At 46.7% G+C, this 19,222-nt stretch overlaps 1 protein-coding gene across 8 annotated transcripts in view; it reads left to right on the top strand.

The window, feature by feature from the left end:
* Ctbp2 (C-terminal binding protein 2) overlaps positions 1-19,222 on the top strand; it is a 151,702-nt gene that overhangs the window by 110,811 nt on the left and 21,669 nt on the right. For 4 of the 8 annotated variants that reach the window (XM_063244901.1, XM_063244899.1, XM_063244900.1 and 1 more), the window contains exon 3: positions 726-885. The exons of 3 other annotated variants lie outside the window; for them this stretch is intronic. In XM_063244901.1, coding sequence (XP_063100971.1) covers positions 828-885 — 58 coding nt within the window. In that variant the 5' untranslated portion in view covers positions 726-827. Of the gene's footprint in view, positions 1-725; positions 886-11,545; positions 14,027-19,222 lie in introns of those variants that run through there. One more of the 8 variants, XM_013143420.3, reaches the window with a different exon arrangement.

Below are 19,222 nucleotides of genomic sequence, written 5' to 3'. Positions count from 1 at the left end.
TTCCTCATTCCTCAAAGCTGGGACCCAAGTGCCAAGGCTCACAAGGCTAGGACAGTGCTCCTCCAAGGGCGGTTTGGAGCCCCTCCTGCACCAGAGGAAAATGTAGGGAGACAACATAGGCAAATTTCGCTGTCTTCCACCCCCTATTTTCATGCCCTCAGCATGTGGGCTTGTGTTGGGGTGAGCTTTGCTTTTTGGCCCCCACCGTCCCGTTCTCTCGTAGAAAGCACCACATAGCCACAGTGGGTGTCTGCATCTCAGTACGAGTTGTGTCTGGGACCTGCTCCCCAGCATTCCAAAAATGTTCATAAAACAGCTCCACTGTACCCACCTCCTCTCACCGCTATCATGCAGGTCACAGAAACAAAGGGCAGGTTCAGTTAGCTGTTGCTTGGTCTCTGGACTCAGAGTGCAAATTGTTACAATTGAGCTTGATCAGTCATTAATGTGAAGTTTAAAACAAAAGATCCATATACTTCTGTTTGCTCCCTCCAGAAATAACTGCTAATGTCTCGTGTCCTTGCTTGCTTGCTTCCTTGCTGCTACAAGATAGAAAGCAGGAGGTTGCTTCAGTGGACTTGGAGAACCTCTTTATGGAAGAGAGCAGGCACTGCATGGCCAGATGGCAGGTCCCTTGTAGAAAATGGCAGTCAAGTCCTGAGTAGCCTGCTGGCCTGTGTCCTAAAGGTCTCCAGAGAGTAAGGATTCTTTTCTCCTTGTTTCAGGGTTCATAGTGGCGTAATGCACGCAGACTCCTGCGAGTTCCCTTAAGTTCTTAGAGGACTGCTTTGCCTTTTGAATCAGAGAGTTGCAAAGTTCGATAAAGAATGGCCCTTGTGGATAAGCACAAAGTCAAGCGACAGCGATTGGACAGAATTTGTGAAGGTAAGAGCCAGCGTGGTTGGCGGTTTTGAATGAAAGAGGCATATCCCCTTGCTCAGATGCTTAAGGACCTGCTCAACTGAGTTAGCTGTGCCAGACCCAGTGCCAGGGCCCCAGCACCTCCAAGCCAGAGGCCCTCCTTCAGTCTAGCTCCTTCCCCACTACCAGGCACCTTCTGCACCTTGTGCTTGGCTGTGCAGGCAGCGGGCCTGGCCTTCACAAAGGACAGTCCTGGCTTCTTAGGTGGGAGAGGGTATGGGGACCAGTAGGAAAAGTGGGGAGGTTTGTAACTCTTCCATTTCGTCCATACACCTAAGATTATTTTTGCATATGAAAATGCGATGTATTAGGACCAGCGGTTTTACTTCCTGTTGTTTGTGGACTTTATCTGTTTTAAATTAAGATACTTAGAACAATGAATCCCAAGTTATTCCTGAAGAGCCCAGCATTGCCCCTTACGATGTGTTCAAGTCCCTAATATCTTTAAAAATGTGTGGATGTATTTTATTCATGAAAGGAAAAATAAACATAATTAAAATCTAATTGAAACTTGGAGACAATATTCTGAAAAGTTGATTAAGCACCATCCTCTCCTAATTAGTGATGGCAAGAACCCCCGAGCCTGTGCCTAGGGGCTCAGTGGGTCCTTCCACCCAGATCAGCAGTACTGGAGTTCACCTTGGCTTGAGAGATCACCAGGCTAGCCTTGACTAGGGGTGGCTACTGGTGCTTTGCAGGGCTTCTTGCAGAGGGGAATGAAGTGGGCTCTACCCCCCTTTATACTCATTGTAGTTGGCCTCGTGATCATGGGCAGGAATGTGCACCCCAGAGTCTTTCCCTGCAGCCACCCATATGGAATTATTTGTCCTTAAATCGATGTGGCTCAAACCACATGGGGTGGGGGAGGTTGAAGACCTTCTGTTCCACACCCTTTGACTGTGTACTGGGAATAAGGACACCCCCTGCATCTGTGGGATTCTGGTGTAACGTAAAGAACTTGGCAACCCTTGTTTTTTTTTCAAGTAAACATTCAAACTTTTCAAAAACATTAAAAACCTAAGAAATGTTGATAGACTAGTACAATGAATGCCAGTATTTCCTACAGCTATACTTCTAAGTGGATAATGTTTGCTTTCTTTATATCAAGGCATATTTGTGTGTATGAGCGTGGGATTTTTTTCAGAGACATCTGAAAAGTTTTGTAGATAGTATGGTTTACTCTTAGTACCTTCCGCATGTATCTCCTTTTAGGACATTTTTTTTACATAACTATCACAGCGTGCCTGTTGTTAGGAATATAACTTCATTGTAGTACAGTCTGATAAACACTATGCTCACATTTCCCTCGTACGTCTGGTTTTAGCCATTTTGGTTTTTTACATCCTGTTGCGTATTCTCAGCTGTTGGGTTTGGTCATTCTCTCTCTTATGTCTAAAGAGAGTCTAAAGTAATTCCCTGGCCTTTTAGCATTGATATAATTAAAGATTTAAAATCAATCATTTGTAGCATGTTTTACATTCTGAATTTATGTGATTGGGGAGAGGAGTTTAAAATTGACTTTGAGTTCAAGTGGATTCCTATCTTCCAAAAGCTTTAGTGGATCATCTTTGTAAGGTTAGTATTAGGAGAGTATGGGACGGACTCTAGCCCTCCACCCAAATATGCTCTCAACATACCACATCAGTCAAATGGGGGGAAGAGTCATGAGCTTTCCTCCCTACTTCCATAGCTCGGTAAACCAGCCATAGACAGAGATGCTGTCTGTGCTTTCCAGTCTGTCTCACACATTGTTCACCAACCTTCCATGTAGTTGTGCATTTTTGACGTGAAATTTTTTCTTATAGCCAAAAGTCTGTCATTATCTTTGGCTATATGTGCTACTATTCAGAAAGAGTAGCATTGAAAAAATTAACATTCAAATTTTTAAAATTTCTTGATAATCATCATCAGTGAGCCCATGTTGAGTTACTTAGGTATTCCTCTTAATCTGTAAATTTTGCTCCTCCTGCTCATAAGCTAATAAGTTTCTGTGGCACCTCTACGTCTAGACCCATCGGTGATGCCCTTTTCCCAGGTGCTAGCAGCTGGCTACCAGATTTGTGCCCAGTACTCGGACTGTTTGGTCTTTTTCTTCTACCAGCTCCATGAATTTTGCTATTTGTTCTGCCTGAAGGCTTTGCATGCCTAGCATACACACACACACACACACACACACACACACACACATACACACACACACACACAAAATATCTTTAGATTCTCATTGGTCTGTTTTGTCAACTGAGCCATTTGTAGAGTGTTTTAGCATGGATATCCAGAGATCTTCTCCAACTATTCTCCCCTTCCCCATGTCCTGTTCTCCACCCCAACACTATCTCTGTGTTCTTCAGCGGTGTATTGGTCTCATTTTTGGGGATTAAAAGCATGAAGATACCCTATTCTGTAGTTACTCTGCTTACCCTGGGTTTAAAAGAACTAAATGTTTCTGGAAATGCTAAGTCCTTCTGATCACCACCCACCTACCCCATTCTCCCACCACTGCCTGTTGCTCCTATCACCAGTTGAGCTAGTCTGGCAAAAACCTAAACATCATTGCTTACACATATTCCCAGAATCCTTTCCTGCATTTCAAAGGCTTGTCGAGCCCTTCATCAATGAAACATTCCTTTTCCAGTCTCTTCATGCACTCCTGGCTGTTTGCCTCTGAGGCTTCAGCATCTACACAAGGAAGGATGATACAGAGCATCATTGCTCTCCATGCTCAGAATCTGTCCTTTCTGTTCTAGAGGGTGACATCTCTGCTCTGAGAAATGGATGCTGCCAAACTCTTTGGGACTATCCAAATCTGGTGAAATAATGAATAATCTTTTAAGCTCACTTAAAAACCACATTTTAATTTTTGTGAAACAACCTTCCTATTTATTGATACTTATAATTCATGTTCTGCTTTTCCTTGATGCCTACTACCAAACAATCCTCATGTGCTGTTGTGTAAGAGTAATTGTAGAGCCTTTGATAACACAGGCTGGTCAGAACCAGATTGTGAGCTTTCCTTTTGATGTATAATTTAGGTACTAGCTTTCCTGTCTTTTTGGCTCAATGGCATTATTGACACATTGCTTCGTGGATTGTACCAGCCCGAAAGTTTTAATGCCACAATGCATCATGCTAATGCTAGCTTAGTATGCCCCCAAATGTTTGCATAACCACAGCTTACCACCATTCAGCTTTTCAAAAATAACACAGAGATGCATTTTCTGCAGCCCTGCATTAGTAGATCTGTACTTTACTATAGTGGCTTTGCTGATGGCTTTTCATTAGACAATCTTTTTATAGTCAGATCAGTCTCTAAATAACATCTTTCTCTGTGGCTGTTGAAAATTCAGTTTCAAAAAAAGGTAGACATTTCATTTTGTTGAAATGTCTTAGAAATGTGGAAGAATGGTTCTGAAGGAAATATCCAGCTGATTTATGACTTTACTATGTAACTCATTCCTAAACAGTCATGATAAGCATTGCTTACTTCTGGACTCCTCTCCTGAGCATAGAATAAAAGGAAAAAAGAAGAATAAAGTCTTATATCTACTTTGTCTCCAAGGAGGGCAAGAGAAGTCACAGAGAACACGCTGCAGGGATGAGATAGAAGAAAGCCTTCCTTCCTTGGCAGCCCTCTTCTGCTCTTAGTGGGGCTAGCTCGCCACCCTGGAAACACATGTATGAAGATGTTCCCCAGTACTGTGCGTGGGCTGTAGGAGCACATCTTAGACCCAGCTGAGCTTCCAGGCCACTAAGGGATCTGAAGTGGCAGAGGTGTGCAGGGCCAGCCAACACGTACCGCTGGGATAAGGCCAGTTTGTCGTCATTCTTTTCTGCTAGGTGCCTGTCCAAACCCAAAGAGCAAGATAATTGCCGCCCCCCGCCCCCCCCCCCCCCCGTAGAGTTGGGCCACAATCAGTTTGTTTTGTTTATTTTGATGTTTTTGTTCTAGATAGCTGTTTAATTTACCTAGTCTTTCCTTCTCTCTTTAAATGTGTTGTTCAATTGCTACTTGTTTAGTTTTATACAGCCATTTGTAGAGAAACAGTCTTGAAGCCTGTTAGGTACACAAGATCATTTCTAATAAATAGCTTTTAAAAGTCCCAAAAAGTAGATTTTAAAAAATGGGATTCATAATGTTGCTGTACATTTTAATTATATGTTGGGATCAGGCAGTTATGCACACTTCCAGCAATTAAGTGATTAGCTGTAATTACTTTAGCTGTGTAAATATCCAGTAGTCAACTAGACGTGGCTAAAAACTTCATGATATAAATGAATACACTAAAACAGTGTTCTACTAATGTAAAGGTAGGAAAAAGGTCATAAACAGAAATGAAATTATTTACAAGGGGTAAAGATTTCATATTTTGCCTTACCTGGTCGTGTTTTTCAGATGAATACGAGCAGTGACCTCAGCTGGGGCTCCCCCACTGCCACCCAGAGATTGGGTTCTTAGCATTGCACATGCCCAGTCTTTCTGCACCTGAGAATTAGTTTGGTGTTTGTTTAATTCTCGAACATTAATCTTACATCAAACCCAAGCAGAAGCTCCCCTTCGCACTTGTCAGTTTCTTCATGGATGGTTTGTTTGTTTGTTTTAATTGGTACCAGGGATCGAACTCAGCACCACACACTTGCAAGGCAGGTGTTTATGCTGCTGAGTTAAATCCCCAGCCCCACATGGGTGGTTTTTTATACTTACCACCTGTCAGGTGCTGTGGCTTCTTAGGTTTGCTCTGGGACTCAGTCAGGTGTGGTGTAGCTGGAGTCAAGCTGGGGCTGGGAGTTATAATTTTCTTTCGTTCTGATCTTGGCTGCTGCTTTTGGCTCTTAACCCCCTCAGGGTATATCACACTGTCACCCACTGGTTGGCAGTACCTTTTCCCATCACCATGTTCAGACCCTTATCAAGTGCCCTGAAGTCACTTGCCTCGTCTTTCCCTCCTGCTTTTGCATATCGTCTTGCTCCCAGCACGTTTGAGAACAGTGTCTGGTCCTTGTAGGAACAGAGCATCTGGGAAAGTTGCCTTGGCTGTATACGGTTGGAGGTAGCCCTAGCCACATCCCCACAGATAGTGCCTCACACAGATGCAGAGAATGTTCCACATTATTTGGGGAGAACCAGAAACCCAGGATACTACAGCTGTCAACTTTATGGCCTCTCTTTCCTTTCTCAGAGCCTCAAAGAGTTAGGGTTTATGATGATCCCTCTTGCCAATCAGATTTTACTAACTTCTCTAGACCATTATTTTGTTAAGTGTTCTGAGTAAGGATTGCTAATAAAACTCGGATGTTTCAATCCACTGAGGGGCCTCATAATGCCTTTCTAAGGTCTGTGTTTCCTTTCTACATCTGGCTAAGACACCTAAGCAGGATGGTAAAGTAGTTGGAAGGGTTGGCATCCTGGATGCCAATGAGCACATGGTATAGTAGGTTTCCACACTTCTTGTCCCTCTCTTCATGTTGGCACCTCATCCAAAGGACCGAAGCACCTATCAGTGTTGTTACCTTATCCTCACTAGGAAATATTTGTGCCAAGAGAGTCCTTCCATTGGCATCCAGGGGTAAAGGCATTCGTTCTTCAACACTAGTGAGTGGGGTGAACATTTGACTTTTTGCATTCTAAGAGGGGACTTTGCAACCAGTCCTGGCTCTGCTGTCACATGTGCACCTCAAGGATAGGACCTTGCAGATGGAGCTGCTTGGGCTTCCAAAAGTGTGTAGTCTCTAGCAGTGTGTAGTCTCTGGTAGGTCCAGTCTCTAGTACTTTCGTAGGGCTTCCAAAAGTGAGTAGTCTCTAGTAGGTCCTGGGTGGGTCCCTCCTAGTAACTGCATACTTGTTTCTGTTATTGAGCTTCCTCAGAAGCAGGGACTGTCTGTCCGTGCCACCATTGAGTCCTCTGCGCCCAGAAAAGTGTCATGCTCAGCCAAGCATGTGATGAGACATAGACACTTCATGTTGTGGAGGAACAAGACTCACACGAAACTATGGCCTTTATCTGCAACCGGACCCCCTGGATTGTTTTTATCTTTTTTCATTTTAAGAGATTGCTGGTCTGTTTGAAAAGGGACAAAGTGACAGAGGTTGGACTAATTAATGAGTAGGCTTCATGGCAGAGGGTTGAGCTGGATTGTCATGGCGGGTGGGGATGATAAGAACATCACAAACCAGAGAGAAAAGTTCTAGAATGTTCTGAGCCCAGTACATAGCAAGGACATAAAACTGGGGTGTGATAGATGAGACATGGCAGTGTGGATGGAGGGTGTCAGGTACTCTAACTTGCAGGTAACGTTGCCTGTGAGAAGGGAAGGGTTGTAGGGCCCTTGGTATGGGACAGTTTCTTGCACCTGTGCTCTCGAGGAATCAACAGCAGCCTTTCCAGGTGGGTGTTGTTGCTCCAGTGATGGTGTCCACACCTCTGGCCACTGACCTATTCAGGGCGGATTTTGAAACAGGTCATTTTACCTTCCCACAAATGGGAATCAAACTTAAACTTTAGTAACATTTTTTTCAGAAGTTTTATAGTGCATTCAAGACATGAGATCTGTGCTGAATGTACTGGTACGTGCCTATAATCCTACCAATTCTGGAAGACTGAAGAATTACAAGTTTGCTTGCGCCTGGTGTGTGTGACTTAGTGACTTAGCAAGAACCTGTTTCCAAAAGTAGAGGAGAAGAGTAACTCAATCCCCACACTACACAAAAAGAAAGAGAAATGGGGTCTAAAGCAATATGCAGACTGGGTTTTCACTGAACCTGGCTAATACTGAGTTACTGGACAGACATGATGCACTGCTGAAAACATAGCTAATCCAGAAACAGTCGCTTGGTGCTGAGGCACCTGTCACTCTGATTTTCCTTAGAGAGTGGCATTGATGCCATCCTGCAGCCAGGGCTGCTCCACACAAGTTGGTTTCCTGATGTCTGCAGTTCTTGTCATTTTCTTCATGCCTGTGTAATCAGATGCTGACTGCCTTAAACCCTGTCAGACAGTGTGCTCCTTTCACCTGTGCAGCCTACCTGCCTGCCTTCGAGATAGGTAGATCAGCAGGCAAGTTACTTTGGTAGGAGCTGGAAGAAAAGAACACTGTTTTAGAAGATGGGGATGCTTTTTGAAAGATAACTGGGAAACACAAAACATTCAAAAACCTAATGCTCATTTGAATTAAGAAGTCTTTTATAGACTTGTTTTGGCTTTGTCTCTGTGAAAAGTCCGTGTATAACTCATGTACCACATTTGCATCCCTGGGGAGGTGCTGGCTTTTGGGAGACTTGGCCTTCCCCATGGAGAGGCCTCCGGGAGTTTCACTTCTCATGAGCGTGGGTTGGAGGAGGACCAGAGTATGGCCCCCAACCCATGCTGGTCCCCCATAGGAAAGACAGTTCCACCCAGCCCTGTAGTTGAGGCTGGCTGCCTTCTGTGTGTGAGCTGTTCTCAGAGGCCTTGAGGCCAACCTGACCTCAGTTGTGTTTCCACAGGCAGGGGACAACAAGATGTGTGGGGGGCAAGTAGCTGGGCCAAGTGATATTAGTGGCACAGCCTGTAGGTGTGTTCTGATTCCACCTGACACTGATTTTGTTTCTTGAGATTAAACCAAGAGAAATGTCCTTTCCCATCCTGATGGTCCCTGTCAAATAAGGAATGCTTACTGAGAGAGAGGGATGCTTCCTGGTGCCAGAGCCCTTGTCCCCATCCCCACCTATTCTCTGGGTTCTGGAACTGTTGGGATCCTGCTGGAACTCTGGGTCTCTGTAGCTGTCTGTACTTCAGAATCTTGGCCTTAAGTTGCACAGGGAATCTCAGGGTAAGTGAGGAGTAAGACATCACTTAGGACCCTGAGTTGGCCATTTCAGATTCAACTTTTTCTTGGATTTATTTTGTCTGCAGGAGATTTTTGTTGTCTTTCTTAATTTTAAGAACCTAGATTTTAACTTTAGACAATCATTTTCTTTTCATTTTGTATACTTTTCTATAGAAATAGTCTTTCCTTGCAGAATTCAAAAATTAAGTCCATGAAACTTTGCTATTTCAGAAACCGGTCCCATCTTGTCTTGTTAGTCAAGATGCAGTGTTTCAGGAAAACATGCCTTTCTAAAAGTCTGCAAATTTTTTAAGAGTGCCAGAGTGTTTGGAAAATTGTGAGTCCACGTCCAGGTGTTTCTGCCTAACAGAGGAAAACATCTGTCATAATATTTGGCAGATTGCAGAGCAGAGGCTGTGTGAGGTTGAGCGGCTTCCAAGCAGAACAGGCTGGAAGTTTGTGGGAATGGAATCTGGGCCTCGTGGTTGTGCAGCAGAAATAAAGCTCAATCCTGCAGCCTGCCTTCTGCTGGCCACCCTGCCCCTGAGATGGCCCCTTTGAGTCCACTCAGTGCAAAAGCCAGCTAAGAAACATTGCTAGTTTCTTAGGAGCTCACAGGTTAACCGTCTTAAGTCTGACCCTGCTCTGATTAGAGCATACGGGGCTTAGCAACTCGTGGCAGTGAGTGAGTGAGTCACCAAGAGCCACCTGCTGCAGAAAGACACAGCACAGGCTGCTGGGCTCTGAACTGATCCAGCTCTCTCTGAAGGGACCTGTCTGCACCACAAGCTGGGTCACTTGATGCTAACACAAGGAAGGGCAGAGAAGGAACAGCATGGGCAAGTGACCTAATACCAAAGTGCTGACCAGTTGCTGGCTGGCTCTGACATCTGAGTTAATTTCTGATATTCAGTACAAAGAGCTGGGTGTTTTGGAGTGTTGTTGCTGTTCTTTGGTTGGTAGGTTTTCTAGTGGTATGGAAGCTATCACTGTTCCTTTGTTAAAATAAGTTTCCCTAGTCACCCCTGAGAAGAGCACAGCTCCCCCTGGTTTGGGAGTTCTTTGTCAAAGCCCAGCTTCTTTCCCAGTGCTGCCACCTCCAGGTCCTGTGACAAGGTCCTCACACCCACATCCCGCAACATCTGTGATGTGATGTCACATCCACACATGAAGCACTGTCTTGGGTTTAGTTATACCAGCAGTTAGCTAAAACACCTTGTGCTGGACTGGGAATATAGCGGACACGCCACAAATGCTGAAAGTGTGCCCTCATTTTGAAGCCTTTGCTAAAGATGAGTGTGTTGTGACTGTGGCAATTCTTTTTGCCTGCCAGCTGTGTGTCTGTCTTTCAGTGGGAGGAGGAGTGGGAACCCAGTGAGGCTGAATCCTCGTACTCCAGGGTGCCTATTAGAGCCCCGTGTTTTAAGAACCCCAAGAATGGAAGAGAGAAACATTTATGAGCTGCCACCTGGGGAAAGTTAGCTGGTCATGTTTTTGTTTTAGGGTGAGGCTTCACCTTGTCATGCTGGGAATCTCAGATGTGGAGGGAAGGACTCCTGCCCTCACCCCCACAGCAGCACTGCCCTGTATCCTGCGGAATGGTGCAGTCGCATATTTTCCTGATCATTTCTGTTTTATGTAAATTTGTTCTAATTTCTGGTACTGGAGATTGAACCAGAAAGCACTGAGCTACCTCCCCAATCCTTTTTATTTTTATTTTGAGACAATTTGCCTCATACTTCAGATCCTCCTGCCTCAGGCTGCTGAGTGTTGGATTTGGAGGTGTGGGTCACCACGCCCAGCTTTCCTGGCTCTTGTATATCCTCTCCGTAAACCCACCCCAGAGCTGTGCAAATACTGGTTTGCAGGTGGCCAGCCCATACCCTCGGCCTTCTTCACCCATTCCTCTCCCATAGTTGTGACTATGCCAGGAGAAAAATTACAGAAATTGGCACTAAAAAATCTACTTTATACATAGGAATCCAACACTTTTCAGCGTGACTTCTTTTTGACCCACTTTTGTTTACTTTTTCAATGCATCCTAGGATGTGGGGGGACTGGGAGAGAATTTGGGTCTCCTTGCCACCTACCCAGGCCATTTTCTCACATAATTTGAGTCTTTGTTATCATTGCCATCCTAAGTAGGGGTCTCAGGTGTGGGAGCAGTAACTATGTGCTTTGGGGTCTCCTGGGCTGGGCCCCTCAGGCTAGTTGTTCACTGATCCATCAGTGACCATGAAAGTCCTGGCTTTTGGAGACCAGCACTTCTCTGGGCACTGCAGTGGCTTAGGCAGAGTTTGACCCAGAGTTTTAATATGTACCGTTTAGGACAAGGGTAGGTGGGGTGGGATAGCCTGGCATTATTGTGCACCCACTGGTCCTGGCTGTACTCACTTTTACACAGCATAGTAAATTGTCAGTGTTTCTCACATTATAACTGAAATTTTTTTCAATTTTTGTGTGAAGATTCTAGTTGAATCTAAAATTGAGAGCAGTGTGGGTGAAGGCACAATGTATTTAGATTTAATGGCTACAACTATGTCCATGACCTCATTTAAAAACATTTAAATATAGCGAGCCTCGGTGGCTCCCTGAGCAGCCCCTTTTGTGTTTTTTGCCTCCCCTGCCACGGGGATAAAAACATGGGGTGCATGGAAACATGCACACACCCTTTCACACACCTTTCAGGAAGATGACTATGGGTATGGTGCTTCCTGGTCTTGTCTTTTTTTCCCTTGACCTCTGTTGTTGTCTTAAATAAAATGATAAATGCCGGGTTACACATGTGCTTGGGTTTTACCCCTGGTGGTGGGAAAGCACGGAGATCATAAGGTAAGGAATCTTTCTGGCTTTGAGCCATTTAACATTGGCTCCGGAACCATAGTTCCAGCATCAGGATGCAGTCCTGGCCCATCTCTTGGTGCACCTTGCTCTCTAGAATCACACAGGAGACTTTCCTGCTCACCACATTTGGTTTGTTCTTAGCTCTCCGCAACGGATTAACGCTTCATCAGGAAGAAGGATTACAACTGGACTGACGTGGAATTGGTCTTGTTTTGCTGTCCTCCACTTTTAAGCAACCCAACTGGGGGTGGGCAGAAGGGAAAGGGAGGTAATGCTTGTCCTCAAAGCACCCTGGTGAAGGGAAAGGAGGCAGATGAGCTGGAGGTACAGCTCGGGATAATTCCCAGCTGCAGGTTGGGAGGCCCGGATGGAGCAGGCAGCCGGCTTCATCAGTCTAACGTGATGTCACATGGAACAAAAGCTTTAGGGGTTTTATTTAGCTCTTAATCCGCATGCTGAGAGAGCTGAGGTCCATGTGAGCACAGCAGTTAGGCAGGGGGACTGGCAGGGACAGCTTTCTTTCTGAGATGGAGCTGCACAAAACAGACCTCCTCGCCTCCTCTGCGGGAGTGAGGCAAAGTTACCGTGAGGCTGCTGTTTAGCCTACTAAGGTTTCGGGGATTAATAATTTAGGCTGCACTTTGAAACAGAAACCCCCAGTTGGTTGTTCCTGGCGTCTCAGAAGGATTCACATAGAGCTAGGTCTGGTTTTGATGTTCGTAATTGAAGATTTATGAAGAAAGCCTTCCTCTCCCACCTCGCCTGCAGTCGTTTGTTCTGCCGATGCCGGTTCCCAGCAGGCATATCAATATTGGCCGTTCACAGAGCTGGGATGCTGCTGGCTGGTATGAGAGCCCTTGGGAGAATGTTGAGGTTCTGCCACCCCTGGGAAGGAGAAGCTCTCTGACGTATGGCTCGACCGAGGGAACCTGGTGTGAGCTGCCAAACCACCCTGCACAGCACGCCGCCTTGCCCAGGGGGCCCGAGCCCTACCTCTACCGGGAGGCCTTTTATAACTCGCTGGCTGCAAGGAAGGGCTCCACTCCCGACTTCACCTTCTACAACAGCAGGCAGGCAGTGATGTCTGGTCGCAGCGCCCTCCTGTCACAAGATTACTACGGCGACGCATCCAGAGGCACAAGGGCACCCAAGGAGCCTCCCTACTATCAGGACCCAGGAACAGGCCAGCCAGTGCCCAACTATGGAGTCCTTGGCAGCAGATCGCCATGGGAACACATTCAAGGCCAGCTACCTGCCCTGCAGGACCCCAGCCACCTGTACCGGGATCCTGGAGATAAAATGATTCCTCCGGGGCAGCAGACAAAGGGCAGAGCCCCGTCTCCTGGGCAGTATGGAAGAGAACTGCCAGATGCCAGGTTTGGAGCTGAGACGGCTGGCTACCCATCCAGTCAGGTATACAACAATGTTGGTGAGAGACCTATTGATTCTAACCCTGCCAGACAAGTCGCCCCTACATGTCTGGTTGTTGACCCCAGCTCAGCTGTTCCTTCTGAGAACAGCACAGGAGTGGCCCCAGGTTCCCTGAATCGACGCTATGGGCCTCCCCCAGAAAATGTCCACTCTAAGATGACTTACGAAAATTACGAGGCTGACCTGCCTGTGTTCCAGGGACCTGGTGGCAAGAGGAGTGTGCTCCCACAGTTCCTGGCCCTACTGCGGGCAGAGGGTGTGGCAGAGGCCACTCTGGCAGCCCTCCTGCAGCAAGGGTTTGACTCCCCTGCTGCCCTGGCCACTCTGGAGGATGCAGACATCAAATCTGTTGCACCCAACCTCGGCCAGGCCCGAGTCCTGAGCCGCTTGGTCAGCAGCTGCAGGACTGAGATGCAGCTTCGGAGGCAGAACCGGGCAGGCCCCCTGCCCCGCACACGGTCCAGCAGTTTCAGCCATCGGAGTGAGCTGCTTCCCAATGACTTGGCTTCCCTGGGTGCCACAGCCCTGCAACCCCAGCCTGCAGGGCCTCTGCAGATGGTTTCCCCGCAAGGCGGAGACCTGGCTCGCCGCCCTTCCAGTGCACCCTCTCAGCACCTCCTAGAGACAGCCACCTACTCTGCCCCTGGGGTCAGCCCTCAAGCTCCCCACCTACCTTCCAACTCTGGCTATAGCTCTCCCACCCCTTGTGCCCTCACGGCACGGCTGGGTCCTTCTTACCCTCAGCAAGCTGGGGTGGCCTTGTCAAACCCAGGCCCCAGAACGGCCTACTCCACCTCGTACACAGTGCCCATGGAGCTGCTGAAGCGAGAACGCAGTGTGGTTGCCTCTCCACTGCCCAGCCCCCATGGCAGCCCCAAGCTCCTGCGGAAGCCTGGAGTCCCTGTGGAACCATCTACCCTGCCACCAGCGAGCCAGAGCCTCCACACACCACACTCATCGTACCAGAAGGTGGCTCGGCGGACAGGGGCGCCCATCATCGTGTCTACCATGCTTGCACCAGAGCCAAGTAACACACCCTGACCTCCTGCCTTTGTTAGGGACCTTAGGGAGGATGTGATTGGGGAGAGTTGGGAAGGGTTGCGCATGAGATATTAAGTCCCCACTGGCCAGTTTAGGAGCAGACAAACACATATGCACATGCCATACATGTTTCATGCACCTGCCACAGCCTCCTGCCAAACTAGAAGCCATGGTGCCATGCCAGCCTCCAGGCTAACCAGTGGACACAAGTTGTCTTAGGCGCAACAGATTTGCATATCAGGGTAACCCATGTTGGTTTGTAGATTCCTCCATATAGTGCTGAGCTGCAGCTGTTTTCTGGGGAGACTCCAGTCCTCCAGAACAGATCTTCAGCACAGGAGGGTTAGTGATTCCTTAGGTCACTTTGGGTAGCTTTGGAAGAGGCAAGAATGTTTGGTTAAACACCTTCTTTAAATTGGGCATGGCTCATTTGTGGTTCGAAGTACTTCAGTGTGCCGAAGCATACCTCTGCAGGGCCTGTGTGCAGTATCAGAAGCAGGGATTAACCACTCTGGAGATAAAAATGTGTCATTCTCACACGTGTGTGTGAAAGCAAGATGTTGGGATCCCTTGGAACTCCCCGTTTCAAAAACAGACGTAATCTCAGTTTGGAAAATGCAGCTGGGAATTCTGCTTACTTGTAGAAAGAATATATTTCCAAGTTCTCAAAGGGAGATAGACGCTAGGTGGTTTTCTGCAAAGCATAGGCCAAAATGTGGTTAATTATACATCTTTCCTTGGATGTTGTGGTTAAACTTCTGGGTTGACATCCTCTGAATAATTAGAATTTGTATTATACATATAAATGGTCTTCACTAAAAATTTAAAATATGTATCAATTTTCTTCCTTTACCTCCTGCATCATAGTTCTATAGAAGTGGATCGTTTTTCTTGAATTTTTTTTTCTGAATTACCAGTGTTATGGGGAGGTATAAGGATAACGCATAAGATCTATCTTTTGACAGTACCCCAGAAACAACTGTGATTGTTGGGAGCCAGGTTTTCACAAATCCCTGAGATAAAGCTGCAGGGAGCTCTCAGGCCTCTGCTGCGTCACAGAATTGACCTTCAGCTCAGACTTTATTTCTCCCTTGCCTTGGTCTATCTGTTTTCTGTTGCTCAAGATTCTTGTTTTGCCTCATGGGTTTTTTTTTTTTAAGTGTGGCCATATGCTTTATTTGACTTTTTGCAATGGATGTGCAAGAGGAGGGCAGTCAGATAATTTTTCTGAGGGACTGTGCTTTCTCCCACAGTCAAATACTCTTTCTTTGCAACCAACTAATTTGCATGGCGATGACATTTGTTGCTCCAGTAATTTCATCTGATAATGGCTGGGCTTGCAAAGCGGATTTGAAAACATATTCCTTAATTATGCGTTGCTAAGCAACAGGAGGGTTTGGTCATAATCACAGAAAGATTATCTCCTCATTGAAGTCGGGGAAAGGTTTTGCTGAAGGAAGACCTGCAAAATTGCCTTATTTTTTTTTTCTTTCTGTTTATTTTGCACTGCCTCCTAACAGAAGCATTCACTGTTATTTGGGGTATGGGACGAGGAATATTATTTAAGTTGTTTGGAGTGTGATTGTTAACACACTGTTTTTGCGAACCCAAGGATATTGATTTTTATTTTATTTGCATGGCAGTGAGCCAAGGCTAAGGAAGGCTCCAGTCGGAAGTCTGCCAGCAAATAAATTTCCCTGTCGAACGGTCTGTCCCATAGCAGCAGTTGTCATCCTCATTCCTTACTGCACATTCTGTGTGGCATTATAACTGTCCTTCAGGGCTGGGGTCAGGGGTGGTGTCCTGGGTTGGTTCTCAGCTGTGTGGTAGGGTGGTGTTTTCTTTAAAACCTAGCTAGATTTGGATTTGTTGCGGGGTGGCGATGTGGACGGTGTGCCTGTAGACCTTGTTCCTGGGAGAGTTGCTAAGCCCCAGAGAGGGTCATGTTTGCATTTGAGGAAAGCAGCCAGACCTGAGGCCATGCCAAGCTGCTTCCATCCCCTCTGAGCCAGGAGGTGCCAGTCTCAAAATCTTACTCTAGCTTTGCTTCAGTTTTTTAACAAACTCCAGTGTTGCCACACAATTTGGAGGGACCTATAATGCCAAAAACACCAGCTCTCTTCCACACTTTTGTAGAAGTGATATTGGAACTACGTGGGGGGATTTTCAGTTGTGTCTAGTTCTGGTTTTTTCCCCACTTTGGATATTATACCATTTGCTTCATCTTGGTCGTTTTTATTCATATAAGCAGTAGACTTCTATTTGCAACTGCCTTCCAGCCCATTCACTGGGCAGTTGAGAGCATCAGTGATGGCAAGGCTGGCAGATGTGCAGGATTGTTTGGCTTCTAGTGAGACCCAGCACCTGCTGGGTCTATTCTCGCACCCTCACTGCCCTGACCACCCATGGCATGAGCCACGAGGCTTTTTGACAATAACCACCACATGTTGTCACCTGTGGCTGAGCATTTGCTGCTGCCTAATTTCTCTGTGTGCCAGTTACCAAAGGGAGCGTCATGTAAATGCCAGTGCTGCAACCAGGGTCATATTTTTGTTTTCGCAAAATACAGCACTGGACCTGCAGCAGGCTTAGCTGAGCGACAGATGCCATGTGAGAAATGGCAGTTCCCACCCACTGTCTTGCAGGATGTTTACATTTTCTTCCAACCCTACCCTCCCACCTTTTTTTTTTTTTTAAATGTAGCACTTTATTATCACTACAGCCATAAAGGACATCACAAGCAGGGAACAGGTCCTGAGAGCAGGAAAGAGGCGCCTACAGCCAATGACTAACGAGTTCTAAAGCACCAGGATGACTGCGTTCCCGCATGGGAACATCTTGGAGATGCAGCAGTCTGGCTTGGAATACTTCTAGCCCTTGCTGCTCTTGGGTACCTCAGTCCACATCTCCTTCACCTTCTCCAGCACCATCTGCGGTTCCTGTCAAAAGCCTTCATCTGGATGGAGTTTTTGTTGCAGCAGTTGCTGAGTACACCCGAGTGCTTTTGACTGACTGGCTCAGCACAGAGAGCGGACCTGTGTTAAATTCCTCCTCCTCCTCCTGCAGCTCCTCCGGGGTCTTCTCACTGTTGCGCTGGTTGAGGCTTGTGGTGGCAGCTGCAATCTCCGGTTACTCTCCCTCACCATTTTTCTGCAGTTGGATTAATGGAGCACCCCTGAGTCCCCATCTAGTTGCCAGGGTTGCTGCCCATGTTTCTTCAGGATGGAGGAGTCCTTTGGCTTTTTATGTAGGGACTATGGCACTATGGTAGTGACAGTAATTTCATGGTTGGTCACTTGCATGTTTGTTAGGCAATAAAATCAAGGCACTGGATTCCAGCACCGTGGATGTGAACACCTGGTCTCACAGAAGAAATTCTCCCCCCATGGAAAACTTTAGTCCTACTAGGGGACTAAATGAGAAGAGGGGTTGCTTCTATTAGATCTAAAATCCCCCAACCTTACCCATTCCACCTGTATTCATTGTTCCAATGGCCTTTGTTTTCTTTGAGGCACCCTTTACACATCAAGATATGTGCTAGGGCAAACACTCAAGGCTCTGTTCAGGACGGTCAAGATCCTCAAATTCAAGGGATCCTAGAAATGATGACTATTTCATTATGTGGCAAGCACCAGGATAGTGACAGGCATGGGGCAAAGGTGTTGTCCGCGCTTTCCTTTCCATGGCTGTCAAAGGAGGAAGAGGCTAAACTTGTCTCACAGGCTTGCAGAAGTAGAGGTCAGAGGAAGAAGGAGTAACTGAAGGGTGAGGTCATTAGACCTGCTTGGCCTTGGCCAGGGCTGGGCCTGCTTTGCAAATTGGTTTTTATCACTGACATTTGTTATCTCTTAGACATTTGGCCCCAGAATAAGGCTGGGCCCCTTACAGTGACCTCCTCTGACCCGTGGTTGTGGATGTACACTCTCGGGGAACACAGGGTAGCCCACCCCAGACAGCGGCCAGGCTCCCTGGAGCAGACCCTGCTACTGTCCTTAAAAAGAACGACTGCTCTGCTAGGCCTGAATCTTGTTAAACCCTAAAGGCCAGCACTCTAGGAGGCCAGGGTAGAAGGATCACAAGTTGAAGCATGGCCTGGGTCAGATCCTGTCTCAAGAGGTGGGGAGGAATACAAAAGAGCTAGGATTCGGGCCCAGGAGCAATTATTAGTTGTGAGTGCCTGCCTGGCAAGTGCAAGGTCCTGGGTTCAATTTCTGGTACAAAACAGAAAGAGAGCTAGGACCCAGTACCTTTAAAAAGAAAAAAAGGCACTTAATGAAACTTTTGTAAACATGGGTGTCTGGGGCTCTTTAAATTCAGCTCACCTATTTCATGCCACGCTGATGGCATAGACCCCTTTGTAGTGATGTGTGTCTGTGACTGCAAGAGAAGTCATGTGCCCCTGTGGGAGGCCTTCAAAGGTGAAGAGATCTTCGTTTTTTGCTTCACATGTACAGGGTACAGCAGGTGGGTAATGGGATCAGTTCTGCTGTGCTGCTTTTTTTTTTTTTTTTTTTTTTTTTTTTTTTTTTTTTTTTGGCTGGCTTTTAAAAGGAATTGACCTGTGTTTTCACAGAAATAGTCAAGATTGCTGCCAGGGAACTGGCCACCTCTGCCAGCGTTCCCTGACACCAAACAGACCAACTAAAGGTGACTGGCATGAACCCACTGTGCCACTGTATAGGACCCACATTCAGGCTTCACCGTCTGCCCTGCAGGAAATAACTCATAGCGGTGGCCGTGGTTGCTAAATAACATTTATATTGTAATGCTTCTCCCTTACCCTACTGAACTGTGGGGATTATTGTCTCCCAAAAATCATTACAAGCAGCTGCAATCTTGCCCAAAGTGCAGGTCAGAGATTTCCCTGCAGGACTTGCAGAGCCCGGCCTACATCCCTGAGCAGAACCATCTCCCCGAAGTTCTTGGGGTACAGGAGAAGAAAACCAGCATACCCCACACCACATGGCCCTCTGATTGCTTTCAGATGGGATTCTTGTGTCCTTTTCTACTTGGGAGCTGTCTGAGTTAACTATGCAGCATCGGGCTGGAGGCTTCAGGGTCTTCTGTGGGTCACTAACCTCACTGGCTTTTGGTGTAAGGTAGTTTGCAAATGTTTTTGCCCTTTCCATGGTTGTCTTTGTACTGTCTTGCCTTTGAAGCATAAAAGTTTTCATAAAGGTCC

The sequence above is a fragment of the Cavia porcellus genome, unplaced genomic scaffold, assembly GCF_034190915.1.
Source record: "Cavia porcellus strain 051 isolate PalLab524CR breed Dunkin Hartley unplaced genomic scaffold, mCavPor4.1 scaffold_2, whole genome shotgun sequence".
Lineage (NCBI taxonomy): Eukaryota > Metazoa > Chordata > Mammalia > Rodentia > Caviidae > Cavia > Cavia porcellus.
This window is presented reverse-complemented; position numbering and strand designations above follow the sequence as displayed.